General features: G+C 67.4%; 1 protein-coding gene across 2 annotated transcripts in view; it reads left to right on the forward strand.

The window, feature by feature from the left end:
• The window catches only part of NPR2 (natriuretic peptide receptor 2), a 46,693-nt gene extending 27,196 nt beyond the window's left edge, over window positions 1–19,497 (forward strand). For both annotated transcript variants that reach the window (XM_045021952.1, XM_045021953.1), the window contains exons 4-22: window positions 1,644–1,779; window positions 2,091–2,185; window positions 2,513–2,645; window positions 3,117–3,201; window positions 5,353–5,473; window positions 6,682–6,756; window positions 6,943–7,020; window positions 7,553–7,657; window positions 11,198–11,269; window positions 11,697–11,856; window positions 13,308–13,463; window positions 14,098–14,266; window positions 14,968–15,114; window positions 15,899–16,022; window positions 17,117–17,185; window positions 17,383–17,557; window positions 17,736–17,834; window positions 18,011–18,102; window positions 18,597–19,497. In XM_045021952.1, the coding sequence (XP_044877887.1) occupies window positions 1,644–1,779; window positions 2,091–2,185; window positions 2,513–2,645; window positions 3,117–3,201; window positions 5,353–5,473; window positions 6,682–6,756; window positions 6,943–7,020; window positions 7,553–7,657; window positions 11,198–11,269; window positions 11,697–11,856; window positions 13,308–13,463; window positions 14,098–14,266; window positions 14,968–15,114; window positions 15,899–16,022; window positions 17,117–17,185; window positions 17,383–17,557; window positions 17,736–17,834; window positions 18,011–18,102; window positions 18,597–18,659 (2,154 nt within the window). In that variant the 3' untranslated portion in view covers window positions 18,660–19,497. The remainder of the gene's footprint in view (window positions 1–1,643; window positions 1,780–2,090; window positions 2,186–2,512; window positions 2,646–3,116; window positions 3,202–5,352; window positions 5,474–6,681; window positions 6,757–6,942; window positions 7,021–7,552; window positions 7,658–11,197; window positions 11,270–11,696; window positions 11,857–13,307; window positions 13,464–14,097; window positions 14,267–14,967; window positions 15,115–15,898; window positions 16,023–17,116; window positions 17,186–17,382; window positions 17,558–17,735; window positions 17,835–18,010; window positions 18,103–18,596) is intronic.
• The last annotated feature ends 1,554 nt before the right edge of the window (window positions 19,498–21,051 follow it).

Genomic DNA, 21,051 nt, shown 5'->3' on the forward strand with positions numbered 1-21,051 from the left:
ACAACCGGTTCCCTATAAAAAGTTCTGATTTAAGAGGGGGGGCAGGGGAGGGGCCAGGACGGGGGGAGACATACTCGTGGAGCTGGGGGCCCCTGCATGGCCTGGCCCAATTGCCCCACTTGCCCCCTCCCCTCCCCTCTGGCCAGCCCTGGAGCTTGCAGCAGGACCCCCCCCACACACACACCTTGCTGGGCCATTCAAAAAGCGGCAGCAGGACGACTCCGGAGCTCAGCTGAGCTCCCCAGCTGGTGCCGGCGGCTGGCCACTCTGCAGCTGGGGGGAAGCGGGGGAAGGGCCGGGGGAGCCTCAGCCTCCCCAGCTGGGAATCCTGGGAGCAACAGGATGGTCCGGCCCACGGACCGGAGTTCTTTGCACACCCCCCGGCCCTCTAACAACCAGTTCTCCACGGAGGCCTAATTTTAGCAACCGGTTCTTGGGAACCGGTGGGAACCAGCTCCAGCTCACCACTGCCCCGGCCCCTGCTCATTCTGTGCCCTGCTCAGAAGCCCTGCATTCCTGCTGCACCCTTGCCAGGTGGGGCACGGGGGGCTGGGGGGTCGTGTCAGGGATAGGGGCCACGTCGGGTGCGGGGCTGTCTCTGGTAGAGGGGACCGTGGCAGGCATGGGCGGCTGTATGGGCTGTGCTGTGGATCAGAGCCAGGGGGCTGGGGGGCTGTGCTGGGGATTGACGCTGTGCCGGGTGCGGGGCTGTCTCTGGCGCAGGGCACCGTGGAGAAGGTACCGGGGGGCTGTATGGGCCGTGCTGGGGATTGACACTGTGCTGCTGTGACGAACTGGGAATGTTCTTCATGTTTGCTCTGAATACTGTGCTGGTGCCTCAGTGTCCCCTCTGCAGTTCTTAATATCTAGGTGGTGGGATCAGGGTGTGTGGTTGCTGCAGAGGAAGGGGCCAGTGCACCTAAATGCCTGACGCTCTGTCTCCTAGCAACCGATGGCCTGGGCCCCTCCTCTGCAAGGGGATGCTAAAGGTGGGGGAGAACAAAGAGGTCAGGTGACCTCCTGGCCCAGGAAAGAAGGAGGGGCTGGAGGGGTTTTGGGAGTCTGGAGCTGGCTGGGGACAGGAAGTGAGGGCAGACGTGGGGGTCTGGCTCACTGCCCCCAGAATGGACCCGGCCGAGGGGTCCGGTTCACGGTACCTACAAGCTCTGGTTTAGACCCTGTTCCTGTCATCGATAAACCTCTGTGTTACTGGCTGGCTGAGAGTCACGTCTGACTGCGAAGTGGGGGGGCAGGACCCTGTGGCTTCCCCCGAACCCCGCCTGGGCAGACTCGCTGGGGGAAGCGCACGGAGGGGCAGAGGATGCTGAATGCTCCAAGGAGAGACCCAGGAGGTGAAGCCGTGGGAGCTTCTTGCCCTGCAGACAGTCTGCTCCAAGGGAGAGGAGGCTCCCCAGAGTCCTGCCTGGCTTTGTGGGGAGCAGTTCCAGAGCATCGCCCGGGGACTCCGTGATAGCTGGGTGCGGGGCTGTCTCTGGTGCAGGGCACCTGGGGGCTGTACGGGCCATGTCGGGGATCAGGGCTGGGGGGCCGTGCTGGGGATTGGCGCTGTGCCGGGTACAGGGCTGTCTCCGGTGCAGGCACCAGGACGGGCGCAGGGCTCTGATGTCTCTCTCCCGGGGCAGATGAACCTGGTGGCCGGCTGCTTCTACGACGGCGTGCTGCTCTACGCCATGGCGCTGAACGAGACGCTGGCCGAGGGCGGCTCCAAGAAGGATGGCACCCGCATCGTGCAGAAGATGCGGGACCGGAAGTTCCAGGGTACCGGCCTGGGGAGCCCGTGGGGGGAGGGGAGAGACCAGCCCAGGCGCTCTGGTTGGCACGGGCTGTGTCCCCGTCACTATCCCAGCAACATTTGCCAGGGCAGCCATGGCCTGTGCTGGCCCCGCTGGGTGCGCTCGGGCTCAGCGCCCGGCCAGGCACACAAGTTGCCAGGGGGAGGGGGACAAGCAGCCCCAGGCCCAGCTACTGCTCGTCGGTGTTCAGGAGAGAAGCTGGTGCTGGAGGGGGACCCCCACGCCCTCCCTCTGCCTCCCCAGCCCCAGGGCGCTCACCCCTGCCCTCCCTTCCAGGGGTCACCGGACTGGTGAGCATGGACAGCAACAACGACCGGGACACGGACTTCAGTCTGTGGGCGATGGGTGACCCCGAGAGTGGGGAATACGAGGTGGGTGCGGCCCCGAGCCAGGGGGGCTCCAGTGCCCACAGGACTGTCCCAGCTGCCGAGCCACCTCCCAGGGCAGGGCAGGGCAGGGAGCAGAGCTGAGCCTGCCGTGGGGGTTGGGGGAGGGAGATGCAGCAGGGTCAGTGCCCCCAGCAGGGGTCGGAGGGATTTGGGGGGGACAAAGCGGGGGGAGGGGGAGGCTTTGTGACGCCTGTGCTCTGGGCTGTTGGGGGGCTGCTCGTCAAGGAAGGGGGTGCATGGAGGGGTGGGGGATCTGCTGGTCTGGCTGGAGGGGTCGCTGTGGCCCAGCTGTGCCCTCTCTCCATGCAGGTGGCAGGGCACTACGCCGGGGCGGAGAAGAAGCTGAACTGGCCGGGGAGGCCCATTCAATGGGTGAAGGGGGCGCCCCCCCTCGACAACCCCCCCTGCATCTTCGATGTGGATGACCCCTCCTGTGATAAAAGTGGGTGTGATGGGCCTGCACCCCTGCCCTGGGCAGTCTGCATCCTGTTGGGCCTGTCCCCTGAGCCCCCGGCATCCTTGCCTCCCATTCAGCCTGCCCTGGGGATGGGGGTCTGGTCGGGGGGCCCTGCATCCCTCTGCCCAGCAGCGTCGGGACTGGAAGGCGCCTGCCCCATATGCAGGAAAATGCCCAGCTGAGCCAGGAGCCTTGGGGCTGCAGGACGCCTGCGAGGTCTGGGGCTGCCTGCCCTCCTGAGCTGCCTCCCCCCGCCGCCCGCCCCCTGGATCCATCCCCGGATCTCTGAGCATGGGGAGCTCTGCCAGGTCTCTGGCTGCTGCCCTCAGGACTGGGCTTGGGGCCCGTCTGGGCACCGGGCAGCACATGCTGAACATTCGACGGGGAGCAGGACAGGGCTTGGGGGCTGTGTGGGGAGCCCTGCCCTGCTAACGAGCTCTCCGCTCGTCTCTCTAGCCCCACTCTCCACGCTGGCCATCGTGGCGCTGGGCACCGGCCTCACCCTCATCATGTTTGGAATCTCCAGCTTCCTGATTTTCAGGTGAGACGGCTGTACGCAGCCTTGGCACCCTGCTCCCGGCGCCCCGCCACGGCACCCTGCTCCCGGCGCCCCGCCCTGGCACCCTGCTCCCGGGGCCCCACCACGGCACCCTGCTTCCGGGGCCCCGCCCTGGATCCTGCTCCCGGGACCCCGCCCTGGCACCCTGCTCCCGGGACCCCGCCCTGGATCCTGCTCCCGGGGCCCCACCACGGCACCCTGCTCCCGGCGCCCCGCCACGGCACCCTGCTTCCGGGGCCCCACCACGGCACCCAGCTCCCGGGGCCCCGCCCTGGCACCCTGCTCCCGGGACCCCGCCCTGGCACCCTGCTCCCGGGACCCCGCCCTGGATCCTGCTCCCGGGACCCCGCCACGGCACCCAGCTCCCGGGGCCCCACCACGGCACCCTGCTTCCGGGGCCCAGCCCTGGCACCCTGCTCCCGGGGCCCCGTCCTGGCACCCTGCTCCTGGGGCCCCACCCTGGCACCCGGCTCCCGGGGCCCGGCCCTGGATCCTGCTCCCGGGACCCCGCCCTGGCACCCTGCTCCCGGGGCCCCGCCACAGCACCCTGCTCCTGGGGCCCCACCACGGCACCCTGCTCCCGGGGCCCCACCCTGGCACCCAGCTCCCGGGGCCCGGCCCTGGCACCCTGCTCCTGGGGCCCCGCCCTGGATCCTGCTCCCGGGACCCCGCCGTGGCACCCTGCTCCTGGGGCCCCACCCTGGCACCCTGCTCCCGGGGCCCGGCCCTGGCACCCTGCTCCCGGGGCCCGGCCCTGGCACCCTGCTCCCGGGGCCCCGTCCTGGCACCCTGCTCCCGGGGCCCCGCCACGGCACCCTGCTTCCTGGGCCCCGCCCTGGCACCCTGCTCCCGGGGCCCCGCGCTGGTTCCCTGCTCCCGGGGCCCCGCGCTGGTTCCCTGCTCCCGGGGCCCTGCTCCCGGGTCGGATCACAGCCACTGCATGTGCACTGCAGGGTGCGTGTGCAGGGTGGGGTGGGGTGAATCCTTAGCAGCCCCCTTCCCACTGGCACCCAGCAGCCCCTCAGCAGAGGCCAGAGGCAGAGGGTTCTGCCGAGTGGAGCCCCCAGGAAAGGGCCAGCTGAGGACCGGGAGTGGGGGGCGGCTCTGCCACTGCCCGGGGTGCTCTGTGCCTGGCCCAGCCAGTCCCTCCGCAGCGCGCCAAGGCGCAGGGCCCGGCTGGTGGCCCCCTGGCAGAGACGTCCTGTCCTGGGGGCTCCTGAGCGAATGTCCCCCCCTGTGATCACAGCCGGCCAGTCCCCAGGCAGCTCCAGCGGGGAGGGAGCTGTGAGGGGGAGCAGCCGGACACAGCGCAGCAAGATCCCTTCGGAGGGCAGCTCTGGGTCCTCCGCCCGGCCGGCTGCAGCCCCACGCTGCCCAGCCTGGGGCCACCCCCACATCCCAGAGCACCAGGCCCACCGGCAGCTGGGTTCCTCTGGGAATCACTCTGCTCAGAGCTTCTGTATTAACCCCGGAGCCTCCCGGGGAGCTCAGCCCCATGGCACCATCCTGCTCCATAGCCTGGCACCCTGGCGCGGTATCTGAACGGCCGGCCTGCCCCCCGCCCCGCAGTATCCGAAGGCGTTGGCTGGCGTCACAGCACCAGTGCAGGGGCCGGGAGGCTGTGGCCAGGGCTTTCCGGGGCCCCTCCAGCAGCGAGCCTGCCACGTGCACCACCCTGGGGAGTGCGTGCTGCCCCTGCTCCCGCCTGACCTGCACGGAGTCCCTGAGCAGTGCCACGTCTGGCGCAGGGGGACTGGGTCCCCCACAGGGATCCCACAGGAGGCTCTGGAGGATGCTGCTCCCAGGGGACAGCGCCCCATTCCCTCAGCCACCCCAGTGCGGTGGCTAACGGGTACAGGCCCCACCCCATGTTGTATGTGCACATGCTTGTGCTCCGCTGCACACACACAGCACAGCACGCCGCACATGCCTGGTGAATCTCGTGCGTGCACACCCAGTGTGACCGGGCTCTGAGAGCAGAGATGGAGGAGCTGCGTGGCACTAGGGTCTGACTGCACCCTGGGCACAGGGTGGTGGGGACAGGCCTGGGGGCTGGACTCTCTGGGACACTCCAGACGTGTCACCTGTGAGCACGGTGCCCCGGGGGCTCCCCTGACACCCTGTGCTCCCCAGGAAGCTGATGCTGGAGAAGGAGCTGGCCAGTATGTTGTGGCGGATCCGCTGGGATGAGCTGCAGTTTGGGAACGCTGAGCGCTACTACAAGGGGGCGGGCAGCCGGCTCACCCTGTCGCTGGTGAGAACTCCCATCCCCGTACGTCCCGCGCCTCCAGAGCGCCCGCGCCTGCGGCCATCCCGGCACCCGTACGCCTCGGCCCCTCCCCGACAGAGCCCCTGCGCCTCGGCCCTTCCCCGACAGAGCCCCTGCGCCTCGGCCCCTCCCTGATAGACCCCCCTGCGCCTCGGCCCCTCCCCGACAGAGCCCCTACGCCTCGGCCCCTCCCCGGCACAGCCCGTACGCCTCGGCCCCTCCCCGATAGACCCCCCTGCGCCTCGGCCCCTCCCCGACAGAGCCCCTGCGCCTCGGCCCCTCCCCGACAGAGCCCCTGCGCCTCGGCCCCTCCCTGATAGACCCCCCTGCGCCTCGGCCCCTCCCCGACAGAGCCCCTACGCCTAGGCCCCTCCCCGATAGACCCCCCTGCGCCTGGGCCCCTCCCCGACAGAGCCCCTGCGCCTCGGCCCCTCCCTGATAGACCCCCCTGCGCCTCGGCCCCTCCCCGACAGAGCCCCTGCGCCTCGGCCCCTCCCCGAAAGACCCCCCTGCGCCTCGGCCCCTCCCCGACAGAGCCCCTGCGCCTCGGTCCCTCCCCGACAGAGCCCCTACGCCTCGGCCCCTCCCCGACAGAGCCCCTGCGCCTCGGCCGCTCCCCGACAGAGCCCCTGCGCCTCGGCCCCTCCCCGACAGAGCCCCTGCGCCTCGGCCCCTCCCCGATAGACCCCCCTGCGCCTCGGCCCCTCCCCGACAGAGCCCCTGCGCCTCGGCCCCTCCCCGATAGACCCCCCTGCGCCTCGGCCCCTCCCCGACAGAGCCCCTGCGCCTCGGCCCCTCCCCGACAGAACCACTGCGCCTCGGCCCCTCCCCGGCACAGCCCGTACGTCCCGCGCCTCCAGAGCGCCCGCGCCTGTGGCCATCCTGGCACCCGTACGCCTCGGCCCCTCCCCGACAGAGCCCCTGTGCCTTGGCCCCTCTCCTGTGGGGCCCCACCCTTTGTACCGTGCCCTATACTCTCCCTCAGCCACCCCCACAGAACCTTTCTATGCACTATCCCCTGTCACCTCCCCAGCCATCCCCATGTAGCTCTTACAACTCGCCCATCACCTCAAGGCACCCACCAAGCCAGCCCCTGGCCCTCCTGCCACCCCCTAGCCTAGAGCACCCCCCAGGCCACACCCTGCCCCCCACTCTCCCTACCGCGCTCTCCTAACTGCCTTGTTCCCTCCCAGCGCGGCTCCAGCTACGGCTCCCTGATGACGGCCCATGGCAAGTACCAGATCTTCGCCAACACTGGCCACTTCAAGGTGAGTCCCTGGCATTCGCCTGCCCCGTCCCCTTGCATTGAGCCCTGCCCCGTGTGGCGCTGAACCTGTCCCTGTCCCTACCCCCCAGGGGAACGTGGTGTTCAAAAGGCATCCGCGCCTGCCCCGTCCCCTTGCACTGACCTCCCGCCCGTGCGGCGCTGACCTGTCCCTGTCCCTGGCCCCCAGGGGAACGTGGTGGCTATCAAGCATGTGAATAAGAAGCGGATCGAGCTGACGAGGCAGGTGCTCTTCGAACTCAAACACGTATGTACTGGGGAGCTGGGCAGGTTGGGCTCGCGGCCGGGGAGGCAATGGGGGGCCCAGGGGTCTGTGCTGGGGCAGGAGTGATTGACGCTGGGGGGGTTTCCAGCCTGCCCCAGCACTGGCTGAGTGCGGCGTGGTTCAGAGCCCTGCCCGTGCTCAGCTCACGTCGAGGTGCCTTGTGGAGCCTGGTGGGTCGCACGTGACGCCAGGTGCCAGAGACATGTCAGGGACACGTGTGTCCATGGGGGGGCACACAGGCAGCAACACACCTGTGCACATGCACCCACCTCCCTGCTCTGCCCAGGACTCCACAAGCCCCATTTTATCATCCAGCCCGAATCTGGCTCTCAGGGCCTGAGCCAAGGCCCAGGAACAGCTGTCGCTGTGCTAGCATCGAGCGTGTCGTGTGGCTCTGATTCCAGAGTGCCTGCCCTGGTCACCAGACACCCAGGCCGGCCCCATCCCCTCCCAGGCCTGGGTGGTGTGGGGTTACCCAGCCAGGGCTCTGATGGGTCCCTGTTTCTGGCCCTAGATGAGGGACATCCAGTTCAACCATCTGACCAGGTTCATCGGTGCCTGCATCGACCCGCCCAACGTGTGCATCGTGACGGAGTACTGCCCGCGGGGCAGCCTGCAGGTGAGGGGGCTGGGGCATGCCGCCGGCTCGCTTGCTGCTGGGCGGTGACCCATGGAGAGGCTGCGGCGGCCGACAGAGGCCAGGAAAGGGGCTGGCGGGGTCTGTTACAGCGCACTGGCCCAACAAGAGAGCAGGACGAACTCCTCCTTCGGCACCTCTCTGGCATTGTTGTGCGTGACGTCGGTCAGGAGGTCTCCTGCCGCCCGTGGTACAAGACCAGCAGGTTCTAGACATTGTAGCTGGTGTTACACCCAGCGCGGGTGCAGATGAATGAATCACTGGTGTGGAGGCTGGTGGTGGCCCAGGGACCAGTGGTTGAGACCTGACCACATTCAGTACGAGCACGCGGAGGACAGCTCCAGCCAGTGAGATCAGCACTTGCTGCTCCAGAAGGGCTTCTCCCAACCCAGAGGAAAATGATGAGTAAAAGTTATTGGGAGGGAAAATTTAGACAGAAAAATGTGAATGAAAAGTGGGAATTTTGAAAGCAGAGTTTATTGGCTGGCCAAAAATGATCCCACAATTGTGCAGGAGGGGAACTCCGGAGAAGCTGTCAGGGCCGCCCTGACCCACACAAAAAGGGCACAGCTGTGTAGGGCACCAGGGAATTTGGGGCACCGCCTATCCTGGTGCCCTGCGCAGCTGTGTGCTGCTCCAGCCCCTGCTCCGCCCCCTTCCCAGGGCCCCGCCCCTGCCCTGCCCTGCCCCCGCTCCTTCCCTCCTCCAGCCCCGCCCCACCTCGCCCCTGCTCCGCCCCCTTCCCAGGCCCCGCCCCTGCCCTGCCCTGCCCCCGCTCCGTCCCTCCTCCAGCCCCGCCCCACCTCACCCCTGCTCCGCCCCCTTCCCAGGGCCCCGCCCCTGCCCTGCCCCCGCTCCTTCCCTCCTCCAGCCCCGCCTCTTCTCACCCCTGCTCCGCCCCCTTCCCAGCTCCGCCCCTGCCCCTTCCCTGCCCCGCCCCACCTCGCCCCTGCTCCGCCTCTTCCCCAGGGCCCCGCCCCTGCTCCGCCCCCTTCCCAGGGCCCCGCCCCTGCCCTGCCCTGCCCCCGCTCCGTCCCTCCTCCAGCCCCGCCTCTTCTCACCCCTGCTCCGCCCCTTCCCCAGGGCCCCGCCCCTGCCCTGCCCCCGCTCCGTCCCTCCTCCAGCCCCGCCTCTTCTCACCCCTGCAACGCCCCCACCCCTGCCCCTTCCCTGCCCCGCCCCTCCGCGCCCCTGCTCCGCCCCCTTCCCAGCTCCGCCCCTGCCCCTTCCCTGCCCCACCTCTTCTCACCCCTGCTCCGCCTCTTCCCCAGGGCCCCGCCGCTGCTCCGCCCCACCTCGCCCCTTCCCAGCCCCGCCCCACCTCTCCCCTGCTCCGCCCCCTTCCCAGGGCCCCGCCCCTGCCCTGCCCTGCCCCCACTCCTTCCCTCCTCCAGCCCCGCCTCTTCTCACCCCTGCTCCGCCCCCGCCCCTTCCCTGCCCCCCACCTCACCCCTTCCCTGCCCCGCCTCTTCTCACCCCTGCTCCGCCTCTTCCCCAGGGCCCCGCCCCTGCCCTGCCCCCGCTCCGTCCCTCCTCCAGCCCCGCCTCTTCTCACCCCTGCTCCGCCCCCTTCCCAGCTCCGCCCCACCTCGCCCCTGCTCTGCCCCTTCCCCTGAGGACTCCAGAAGCGGCCGGGCTCCCTGCACTCACCACATGGTAAGTGGAGCGACCCAGCCCCAGCCTGCTCCGCTCCCCTGGCTCCCAGCTGCGCCGCCGGCGAGTGCTGGGGGGCGGTTCCCCCCTCCCCCCAAGCCTGGGAGCCAGGGGAGCAGAGCAAGCTGGGGCTGGGTCACTCCACTTCCCACAGGAAGTGGCCAGCCCCACCCCCCCCAGAGCCTGGGGCAGGGCCCCCCCACACACAGCCCCCCCCCCCGGTGGAAGGGCTGCGTAGGGCACCAGAATAGCTAGGGACGGCCCTGGAGCCCATCCTGGTTCAGTGGGGAAGTGATGGTGTAACCCACAGACCTCCTGGGGTGGAGTCTGTCCCAGCTAGCGGCACTGAGACCCCTCAGAGAGCGAGAGAGTAACGAGTTTGCTCTACAAGCACTTGGCTTTTAGCTCATGCACTAAGCTTCAGAGGTCCCAGGTTCGATCCTGCCCGCCAACGACCGGGTCTGCCGGCGTTACACGTGGGATCAAACCAGGGACCTCTGGAGCTTAGTGCGTGAGCTAAAAGCCATCTGGCTGGTAGCTGAGGCTGGAGAGCAGACTCACCAGCCTCTCTCTCAAAGTGGTCTCGGTGCCACTAGATGGGACAGACACCACCCTCAGGAGGTGTGGGGCTTTCAATGGCAGCAACTGGATATGGAAAACGGGGAACTAGGTATCGCTGGCAAATGATGTGAATTAGAATGTACAACGTGAAGAACATTCCTGTACTCGTCGTGTTTGAATGGCAGTGACCCCCTGCAGAGCACAGGCCAGAGGGGACCCCCCCCCCAGTTACCCTGGGACAGAGCCCCAGAACTTGGGTTTGACTAAAGCATCGTCCAGGAAGGCCTCCGGGGCTGATCTGCGGACACGTAGAGATGGAGACTCCACCACTGCCCATGGCAGTCAGTTCCCATGCTTCAGCAGCCGTATTTCCAATTGAAATTTGTCTGGCTTTAATGTCCAGCCTTCAGTGGTGGTTCTGCCTTTCCCTGCTAGATTGGGAGCCCTTCAGTGCTCAGGATTTTCTGTCTGTAACGGTGTTTACACGCTGATCGCGGCACTCGCCATCTTTTGGACTGAGCTCTTTAAGTCTCTCGCTGTCAGGCATTTTCTGCAGCCCTCAAATCATTGTTGTGGCTCTTTTCTGCCCCCTCGCCAAGATGCGGTTCAGGATGTGGCCACCAGAACTGGACGCAGGATCTAGTATCAGGCTGTAGAGAGGCAGAATCACCTCCCTGCTTCATAGCAAATGGAAGACTGAGCAGCGACTTGCTGACAGTGTGCAAGGACCTTCCCAGCAGCAAACCCTGGGCACTGAAGGCTCAACAAGAACTGACGGCTGGAAGCTGAAGCCAGATACATTCAGCTTGGAAATACAGCACCGGTGAGGGTGACTGACCACTGGAACAGACTGCCAAGGGCCATGGCGTTTCTCCATCTCGGGGCCTCCAGACCCAGACTGGAGCCTTTCCGGGAGATGCTTTGGCAGGCACAGTCGGTGGGCTCTGTACAGGGGTGTGCAGGGGCACTGGAATGGCCTGTGCTCTGCGGCAGGTCAGACTAGATGATCTAATGGCCCCTTCTGGCTGCACTCTGTGAATCTATGAAAGAGAAGCCCCATCGCCAAGCCAGTTGTGGCCCGGATTGCAGCACCTGTCTCAGCGCGGGGGTTGCTGTGTCCAGGGGCTGGGAGCCTTGTCACGGGGCCACGAGGGCTCGGGCATGTCTCGGGGGGGAGTCATGGTGCTGGTGGCTGGAGTGTCCCATGGGGCGTGGCACACCTGCCCGATGGAGAGGGCCTGGCTGGGGGTGGCTCGGCTGGAGTGCCCGGAGCCCACACCTGACACACTTCCCTCTCGTCCCTCCCAGGACATCCTGGAGAACGAGAGCATCAACCTGGACTGGATGTTCCGCTACTCGCTCATCAATGACATTGTGAAGGTACGAGAGCGTGGGGCGGGGCTCCTCTCTGCCCTGCACCTGTGGGTCTGGCGCCTCGTGCCTGGGGCCCTGCTGGCACTGGGGTGAGGGAACTCCATGGCCAGACAGCATCACCGGCCTCCCGCTCTGGGCTGTGGTGTTGGGGGTGGGGGGGGACCTTGTGAGGCCCCACCCCACACTAGGGAAGGTGCTCTTGGTGCCTCAGGGAGTGCGGAGCCCCATAGCACCAGCCCGCTAGCCAGGGTGGGACACTGGCACTTTCCCTGCTGATGACCCCTGGGTAGCTGTGGCTGGGTCATGCCAGCTCTCGTGCCCTCTGGTCCGTAGGGGGTAGAGTTTCTGCCCTGATGGAGTGCCCCCAGGTTCTGGCTGGGGGGTAGGTCGGGGCTGTCTCCTGGTCTGTCTCAGCAGCGTCTGTCTGGCACAGGGAATGGCCTTTCTGCACAACAGCATCATTGGGCACCACGGCAGCCTCAAGTCCTCCAACTGTGTGGTGGACAGTCGCTTCGTGCTGAAGATCACTGACTACGGGCTGGCCAGCTTCCGCTCCAGCTGCGATGCCGAGGACAGCCACGCTCTGTATGCCAGTGAGTGCCCCCGCCCCGCCCCGCCCCGCCCCGGAGTGCACCTGCTCACCGCCCTCCCACTCCTCCCCAGGAGCCCCGCTTCCCTCCCTGCCAGCAGCATATAACGATGCGGCCTCTGGCGGGACACAACTCAGAGCAGGGCAGTCACAGCCCCAGGCTGGGGTCCTTTATTACTAACACACACCAAACCAGCCAGCCAGAGAGGACTTGGGTCTCACCCCACTGGCCAACCACAAGTCACACAAGCAATTCCCTTAGACACTCCAGTCTCCCAGTATCACCACCAGTGCACTCGTCCTGGGGATGAATGGTTATGAAAACCAACACCCCAATAAAAGAAAAAGGTTCTCTCGATCCCAAAGGACCAAGCCCCAGACCCAGGTCAATCTACACATCAGATCTTACCCACAAATCACGCTGTTGCCAATCCTTTAGAATCTAAAATCTAAAGGTTTATTCATAAAAGGAAAAAGGTAGAGATGAGAGATAGAATTGGTCAAATTGAATCAATTCCATCCAGCAATGGCAAAGTTCTTAGTTCAGGCTTGTAGCAGTGATGGAATAAACTGCAGGTTCAAATCAAGTCTCTGGAGAACATCCCCAGCTGGGATGGGTCATTCAGTCCTTTGTTCAGAGCTTCAGTTTGTAGCAAGGTTTCTGCAGAAGCAAGAAGCTGGATAGAAGACAAAATGCAGGGGTTTCCAGGGCCGTTTATATTCTCTTCCCTGTGGAAGGACACCCCTTTGTTCTTACTGTGGAAAATCACAGCAGCAAGATGGAGGTTGATGTCACATGGGGAAGTCACATGTCCAGGCATGACTCCCTTTGCAGGCTGATGCCATTGTTTACATGTTAGTTTGAACCTTTCCAGGAAAGCTCAGCTGTGGATTGGCGTCTCCCAAAGTCCATTGTCAGTTAAGTGTTTCTCAGTAAGTGCCCATTCTCAAGAAGCTGAGCAAATGCTTCACTGAGGCTGCTTTGGAATCAAACACATTTGAGATACAAGTACATAGCCCATATTCATAACTTCAGATATCAAAATGATACACACATACAGACAGCACCATCATAACCAGCAAATCCGAACCTTTCCCTAGACACCTCACACGACAACCTTTGTACAATATTTGCTGCAAATATATAACAGTGGTTGCAACAATGATCTATAGGGTCGGTCACAGTTCATGTCAATAACGTCACAGAGGAGAAGGGGTCCCCTGTGCTCCCCAACCTGCCCAGGGACGAGGGGGCGGCTCAGTGTGGTCCTTCAGGCCTGGGCTGCCCCACAGCCTGCTCCCCCAGCAGCACCCAACACTGCTCCCCTCCGGGCTCCACTGAGCTGGGTGGGGCTTGGCCCTGGGGGCTCTGGGCTGCTGGGTTCTCCCCGGGCGGGTGGAGGTCGGACCCGCGGGGCTCCGCTCAGAGGTGGCTGTGCTCCTTGCTCCTCCCAGAGAAGCTGTGGACGGCCCCAGAGCTGCTGCAGCAGGGGCGCCTGCCCCTCCCGGGGATGCAGAAGGCTGATGTGTACAGCTTCAGCATCATCCTGCAGGAGATCGCCCTGCGCAACGGGCCCTTCTACATCGAGGGCATGGACCTGAGCCCCAAGGGTGAGTGGGGGCTGGGTCCCCGGGGACGGGGCGGCGGGGCCCGGACCCCGAGGCGCGAGGGCCGGGGGGCGGGGCTGGGTCCCCGGGGACAGGGCGGCGGATCCCGGACCCCGAGGCGCGAGGGCCGGGGGGCAGGGCTGGGTCCCCGAGGCGCGAGGGCCGGGGGGCGGGGCTGGGTCCCCGGCGACGGGGCGGCGGGGCCCGGACCCCGAGGCGCGAGGGCTGGGGGGCGGGGCTGGGTCCCCGGGTACGGGGGGCGGGGCCCGGACCCCGAGGCGCGAGGGCTGGGGGGCGGGGCTGGGTCCCCGGGGACGGGGCGGCGGGGCCCGGACCCCGAGGCGCGAGGGCTGGGGGGCGGGGCTGGGTCCCCGGGGACGGGGGGTGGGGCTGGGTCCCCGAGGCGCGAGGGCTGGGGGGTGGGGCTGGGTCCCCGGGGACGGGGGGTGGGGCTGGGTCCCCGAGGCGCGAGGGCCGGGGGGCGGGGCTGGGTCCCCGGGGACGGGGGGTGGGGCTGGGTCCCCGAGGCGCGAGGGCTGGTCCAGGCCAGGGCGAAGACACCCAGGCTGCGCAGCCGGCAGCGCGGGCGTTGGTGCCCCGGGCCTGGCTGGCCGGTGACGCGCTCCCGTCCCCGCAGAGGTGGTGCAGAAGGTGCGGAACAGCCAGAAGCCGTTCTTCCGGCCCTCCATCGACATGGGGCTGCACAGCGAGGAGCTGGCCGTGCTCATGGAGCGCTGCTGGGCGCAGGAGCCCGCCGAGCGCCCCGACTTCAGCCAGATCAAGATCTTCATCCGCAGATTCAACAGGTGGGTGCCCCGGCGGGGGCGGGACGGGGCTTGGGGCGCAGCTGGCACCCAGGGGCTGGGGAGGTGTCTGGGGCGTGGGAGCACCTGGGAGCAGGGAGGGGGCGCAGGCCGGGCAGGAACCGGGAAGCAGGACGCTGAGTGCGTGCGAACACAGGAGCCTTACGGGGTCGCACACGGCCCCTCGGGGGGGGGAAATACGCAGGGGTGGGGGGGGTCTTATCTCCCACCTCCCAGCCCTGTGTTCTCAGCTGGGGCATGCTGCTCAGCCTCCCCACTTGTGTGTGGGGGGTGGTTCTGCGCCCCCCGGGGCGTTGGGTGCCAGGTGTCACTGTCCTGGTGACTGGGTTTTAAGATCCTCCATCGATATGGGGCCGGCCTCAGAGCCAGCAGGGCGACGTTCAGACCTGTGTGTCAGCCTCCCTGAGAGCAACCGGTCCCTTCTCCCCCGCTCCCCCCTCCCCTGAGCATGCAAAATATAGGGGAAACTGAGGCACACCGCAAGGCCATGTAACATATTCCAGAAGTTTCCCACTCGGTCACAGTACCAAGCAGGGTTGTGTGATGCCACAGCCTCTTCTTGAGCGCCAGCCCCAGGAGGAGACGGGAGCAGCAGCCCTTGGGGAGCAGGCGCTGGGTGGGTGGGCGTTATGGTGCCCCCATAAGTCTCCTCCCGTGGCCTCCCTGCCGGCCTGTCTCTGCAGGGAAGGCAGCACCAGCATCCTGGACAACCTGCTGTCGCGCATGGAGCAGTACGCCAACAACCTGGAGAAGCTGGTGGAGGAGCGGACGCAGGCCTACCTGGAGGAGAAGCGCAAGGCCGAGAACCTGCTCTACCAGATCCTGCCCCAGTGAGAGACCCACACAAGCCCCTGAGCTCGCGCTGGCACGGGGGGAGCCGGGGGGGGCATATGCCAAGCTCCCCCACGGGTGTGTGCTGGCACGGGCTGAGTGTGCGGAGCACCTCCGTGAGCGTGCGGTGGGGTGCGGGGCAGCGGGCCTCCAGGGGGGGGTCAGCACCCGGTGCACATGCATATTGCCCAGGACTTTGGAACAAGCCGGGGAGGGCAGGTGGGCCAGGCCTCGGGGAGCCCGAGGAATAAGGTCAGTGACAGTAGGTCAGGGCGCCCCCATGAGGTGAGAGGCCCAGACGCGCTCCCCTGCCCTGGCTGGCCGCCCACCCTCGCACACTGGGTCAGGAGGGTGCCCCTGCCCAGAGCCTGGGCTGGGGGGACAGCGCAGACGCTGTGCAATGGCTGGGCCGGGGGCTTGTGGGGGGCAGGTCTGGGGACGGGTTTGGGGGAGTGGTGCCAAGCAGCAGATGCCTGAGCCACCACTGAGCGCCCCTTGGGGCCTCCCACAGCCCCACAGGATCCTGGCCATTCCCTCAGAGACCCTCCCTCGCCCTGGCCCCATCAGACTGACCGGGGGGACGAGGGGGCTGACGGGCATTCTCGCTGCTGAGTCGTGGGAGTGGCTGGTGGATGGGGGCTAGAAGCCTTAGCACTGGTGCACCCGGCCCCGTGCCTGGGGTGGGGGGCAGGGGCCTGGTGCTCCTGCCTTGCTCCCATTTCACAGCGTGGGGGGGGGGCGCCAGTCTGGGGCAGCAGCTCACACTGACCTGCTCCCCCCAAGCTCCGTGGCCGAGCAGCTGAAGCGTGGGGAGACGGTGCAGGCCGAGGCCTTCGACAGCGTCACCATCTACTTCAGCGACATTGTGGGGTTCACAGCCCTATCGGCTGAGAGCACCCCCATGCAGGTAACTGGGGGGAGAGAGCACACCTGGGCAGGTAACTGGGGGGAGAGCTCCCATGCAGGTAACTGGGGGGAGAGAGCACACCTGGGCAGGTAACTGGGGGGAAAGCCCCCATGCAGGTAACTGGGGGGAGAGAGCACACCTGGGCAGGTAACCGGGGGGAGAGCTCCCATGCAGGTAACTGGGGGGAGAGAGCACACCTGTGCAGGTAACTGGGGGGAGAGCCCCCATGCAGGTAACTGGGGGGAGAGAGAGCACACCTGTGCAGGTAACTGGGGGGAGAGCTCCCATGCAGGTAACTGGGGGGAGAGAGCACACCTGTGCAGGTAATGAGGGGGAGAGAGCACACCTGTGCAGGTAACTGGGGGGAAAGCCCCCATGCAGGTAACTGGGGGAGAGAGCACACCTGTGCAGGTAACTGGGGGGAGAGCCCCCATGCAGGTAACTGGGGGGGAGAGAGCACACCTGTGCAGGTAACTGGGGGGAGAGCACCCATGCAGGTAACTGGGGGAGAGAGAGCACACCTGGGCAGGTAACTGGGGGGAGAGCTCCCATGCAGGTAACTCGGGGGGAGAGAGCACACCTGTGCAGGTAACTGGGGGGAGAGCTCCCATGCAGGTAACTGGGGGGGGAGAGAGCACACCTGTGCAGGTAACTGGGGGGAGAGCACCCATGCAGGTAACTGGGGGAGAGAGAGCACACCTGTGCAGGTAACTGGGGGAGAGAGAGCACACCTGTGCAGGTAACTGGGGGGAGCCCCCATGCAGGTAACTGGGTGGAGAGAACACACCTGTGCAGGTAACTGGGGGGGAAGAGCCCCCCCCCATGCAGGTCACCTAGTTGGGGGGAGAGCAGCGCCCCTGCAGGGAGCCCGGGGGACCCCTGCAGGGATGGCTCTGTAGGGAAGCAGCCAGTGAGCAGCCCTCCCGCCCCTCTGGTAGCCCAGTTCCCGGGGCTCTGAGAATGGGCTGGCCCGTGTGTGGGGGGCCGTGGCCCGCGGTGTGGGTGTGGCTGGGCGCCCCGGGGCAGTGCCGGCTGCGCAGCGAGTGGCCAAGGAGGCTGGGCACCCGGCCCTCACCTGTGCTCCCCGCCCCCAGGTGGTGACCCTGCTGAACGATCTCTACACCTGCTTCGACGCCATCATCGATAACTTCGACGTGTACAAGGTGAGCCTGGCCGGCCGCTGCGCATGGCGCTATCGGGCAGGGCCTGGGCGAGTGGGGGGCTGGGACGGTGCCCCTCAGCAAGGGGCCCCGGGGCCTGGCTCTCAGCGGGATGGGGTCTCTCCCCTTTGAGCTCCCTGGGGTGGCAGACCCAGGCATGCGTTTGCCGGTGCTTGGCCTTGACTCTGCTTGGCCCCCAGGTGGAGACGATCGGAGACGCCTACATGGTGGTGTCGGGGCTGCCGGTGCGGAACGGGAAACTGCACGCCAACGAGATCGTCCGCATGGCGCTGGCACTGCTGGAGGCCGTGAAAACCTTCAAAATCCGGCATCGGCCCAACGACCAGCTCCGGCTGCGCATCGGCATCCACACCGGTGAGCCACCGGCGCCGCTCGGCAGAAACCAGGCTCCTGTAGCCGGCTGGTGGGCCCGGGCCCAGCTCCCCGGTGGAGCCACACGCTCTGAGTCACCAGCAGGCTTGGGGGGACGTGCTGGCCTGGGAGAGGAAGGGTTCCCGGGGCCTGCAGGGGTGACGGCTCTCTCCCCCGGCAGGTCCTGTCTGTGCCGGGGTCGTAGGGCTGAAGATGCCCCGGTACTGCCTGTTTGGGGACACGGTGAACACAGCCTCGCGCATGGAGTCCAACGGGCAGGGTAAGTCGCCTCCCCAGCGGGCAGCTCACCCAGGGCCCGCCCAGCGGCCGGGCGTGTTTGGGGTCTGGCCCTCACCGCCCAGTGGCAAGGCGAGTTGAGCCCATCTAGCCCAGTAGCCCCGAGCCCAGGTCCCCCTGCTCTGGCCCCTGGTGACGCCTCCCCCTCCTCTGACCCAGCACTGAAGATCCACATCTCGTCCACCACCAAGGAGGTCCTGGATGAGTTCGGCTGCTTCGAGCTGGAGCTCCGAGGGGACGTGGAAATGAAGGTGAGTCTGGGGCGCTGCTCTGCCAGGGCCGGACAGGGGACCAGGACTGTTGGCATCTCAGTGCTCCTGGGCAGGGACAGGCCGGCTGGGCCCCCGGCGGGGATGGAGATACAGAGCCGACGGGGCACCGGGCGCTGGGAGGTGAGCACGGAGCTGGGAGCAGGTGCGGGGGCCAGTAGCCCAGGATGCCAGGGCCATGGGAATGCACAGACTGGCCCCTGCACAGCTGAGCCCAGCAGCCCCTGTGCCAGCTTCAGCCACAGCAGCTCTGCCCAGGGAGGGCACATCCTGGCAGCGGGGAGACCCCTCGGGAGCTCACTGCCCGGCCTGGAACGACGGGCACAGCGGAGCTCTCAGCTGCGACGTCCCGTCTCGGGGCCGGCTCTGCGGAGGGGAAGATGGGGGGGGCCTGGCTCCAGCGCTGGGCCATGAAGGACGCGGGGGGGGGGGGGGGGGCTTGGCTCTGGCCTGACCTGCTCCCCTCTGGCTTCCAGGGGAAAGGGAAGATGCGGACGTACTGGCTGCTGGGCGAGCGGACAGACGACAGCATCATCTGAGGCCAGCCCTGGGCTGACTCGGGCTCCGTCGCTGAGCTCCGCGCGCAGGAGCTTGCGCTCTGTCTCCGAGCACCACTCCCCAGCCACGGCAGGGAGCGCCCGGCACACAGGCTCTGCCTCCGGACTGCAGGCCCCAACCGAACCGGCCGAGCAGCGGGGCCCTGCTCTGCTGGCAGACACACAGGGCTGGCACTCAGCCGAGGCGCCCTGTGCACGGTGAGCCGTGCTGCCCACCTGGCCCTGCCCGCCCCAGCTGCAGTCTCCTTCCACTCAGCCTCCAAGTCCAGGGCCTGGTGGTGATGGCGGGAGCCTGCCAGGCCCTGACTGGTGCCGGCACAACCCCACTGTGCTCCTCGGAGCCTGGCTGTACCCTGTGCCAGGGAGGGGCTGGCGGGGCCCTGGGCACCGCCTGAGAACGAGCCCCGGGGCCCTGAGTCTCTGTAACCCGTGATCCCCTCTCCAGGCTCGGCTGGCTCTGAGCCCCTCAGCCTCACCACCCCTGGGCCCAGCCGGCTCTGAGCCCGTCCCCCCAGGGGCCTGGCTGCTCCCCCATGGCACTTGGCCTTCTCTCCAGTACTCAGCGCCCTCCCCCGAGGTGAGCGAGCTGGGGCTGCTGCCAGGGCTGGCCCTCAGCTGGGGGGGGGGGAGCGGCTCCCTCGCCCCCTGTCCTGTGGCCTGGTTCACACGAGCACGATGCAGCTGCTCGCGCCTTCCCTTGCCCTGTAACTACCCAGGGGGCTGGGCCAAGACCCACACCCTGGCAGTGCCCACAGCCTCCCCCGGGTGTAAATACAGGGATCAAACCATGCACACGACTGTTGAAATACAGACTTCCTGAACCGGACCCCACGTGTCTCTGGGGGCTAATGGGGGTGGGGGGCAGGCTTCAGAGACGCTGCCACGGTGCGACCCAGGCGGCTGGGGTGGGGGGGGAGAGGCTGCCACGCTGCCACCCAGGCGGCTGGGGGGGGGGGAGAGGCTGCCATGGTGCCACCCAGGCGGCTGGGGTGGGGGGGAGAGGCTGCCACGGAGCGACCCAGGCGGCTGGGGTGGGGGGGGAGAGGCTGCCACGGTGCCACCCAGGCGGCTGGGGGGGAGAGAGGCTGCCACGGTGCCACCCAGGCGGCTGGGGTGGGGGGGGAGAGGCTGCCACGGTGCCACCCAGGCGGCTGGGGTGGGGGGGGGGGAGAGGCTGCCACGGTGCGACCCCAGCAGCTGTCGGAGGCAGAGGGGAGCTGGTGCCACCCTGAGCAGAGGGCTGGAGAGACCTGGCCAGTCAGGTTGCTTTGCCTGGCCGGGTAGTTGGTGCCCAGCTGCAGGGGCTGCTGTGAAGACTGGCTCCTGCAGCGGGTGCCCATGCCATGGGCGGTGGCCCTGTGTGCATTGATGCCCTGGCACTGCCGTGCACCAGCCCTGGCAGCAAGGCCCTACAGCAGCCGCAGGCCCCGCCTGGCTCCTGGGCGCAGAGCAGGGCTGGAGGCTGCGTCGCTGCGTCTCCTGGAGCAGAGTCAGGGAACGGCTCGCTGCCCCCGCCGGGTTTGCTTTGGCCGCTGGCCGGAGCGCTTTCCTGCTCAGCCAGCCCCTTCCGGGAAGGCCCCTTTGCCCGGAGCCCGCAGCGGGGCTGGTGGTAATGAGATCACCCCCGCTTCCCAGAGAGGCGGAGCAGTGGGCCATGACCGGTCCCGTCCCTGCAGGACTGGGGCTGCTCCCCGTTTCAAGGCGGGGGGGGGCAGGGCTCTGCTCATGCCGTCCCTGGGGTTGCGCTGGTGTCGTGGGGAGCAGGGTCCGGCCCCCTGGGGCCTGTTCAGCTTCTGGGCTCACCAGCAGGAGGCAGGTGTGAGCAGGCTGAGCCGCAGGGGTGGGCAAGATGCCCCAGCTGGCAGATCTGGTCCATCCCATGGGGGCCCAGCAGGGGTGGGCTCCCCTGTTCCATGATGCCAGGAGAGCCCAGTGCAGGCTCACAGGCTGTCTGTGCCCATGGGAGGCAGGGCTTAGCTGGCAGCCCTGGTACCCCACCCTGTGCCGCAGCTGCCTGCAGCAACCCCAGAGCTGCAAGGAAGTCAGCAAACCTGCCACCCCATGGCCTGATGGCAGCAGCTGCTGCCTCGGCCAGCCCCAGTGGCACCAGGGCCAGGGCTGGGCCATGCCTGCCCCAGTGGGCAGCCAGCCTCACCCGGTGGAACTGCCTGCTACTGCCCCAACAGCCGCATGAGACTCCTGCAGGGAGGGGGCGCTGGGGACATGGCGGGCACAGGACCCTTTGCCTGGTACAATGTCCCCCGGCCAAGCTCCAGCTCAGCCAGGCTCCCTGGCCTGCTGCAGCTGGGCTCACTGGGCAGGCCGGGCTCACAGGCCCCATTCAAGCAGGGCAGCCAGGGATGCTGGCGGCCCT

The sequence above is a fragment of the Mauremys mutica genome, chromosome 6 (genome assembly GCF_020497125.1).
Source record: "Mauremys mutica isolate MM-2020 ecotype Southern chromosome 6, ASM2049712v1, whole genome shotgun sequence".
Classification (NCBI taxonomy): Eukaryota; Metazoa; Chordata; order Testudines; family Geoemydidae; genus Mauremys; species Mauremys mutica.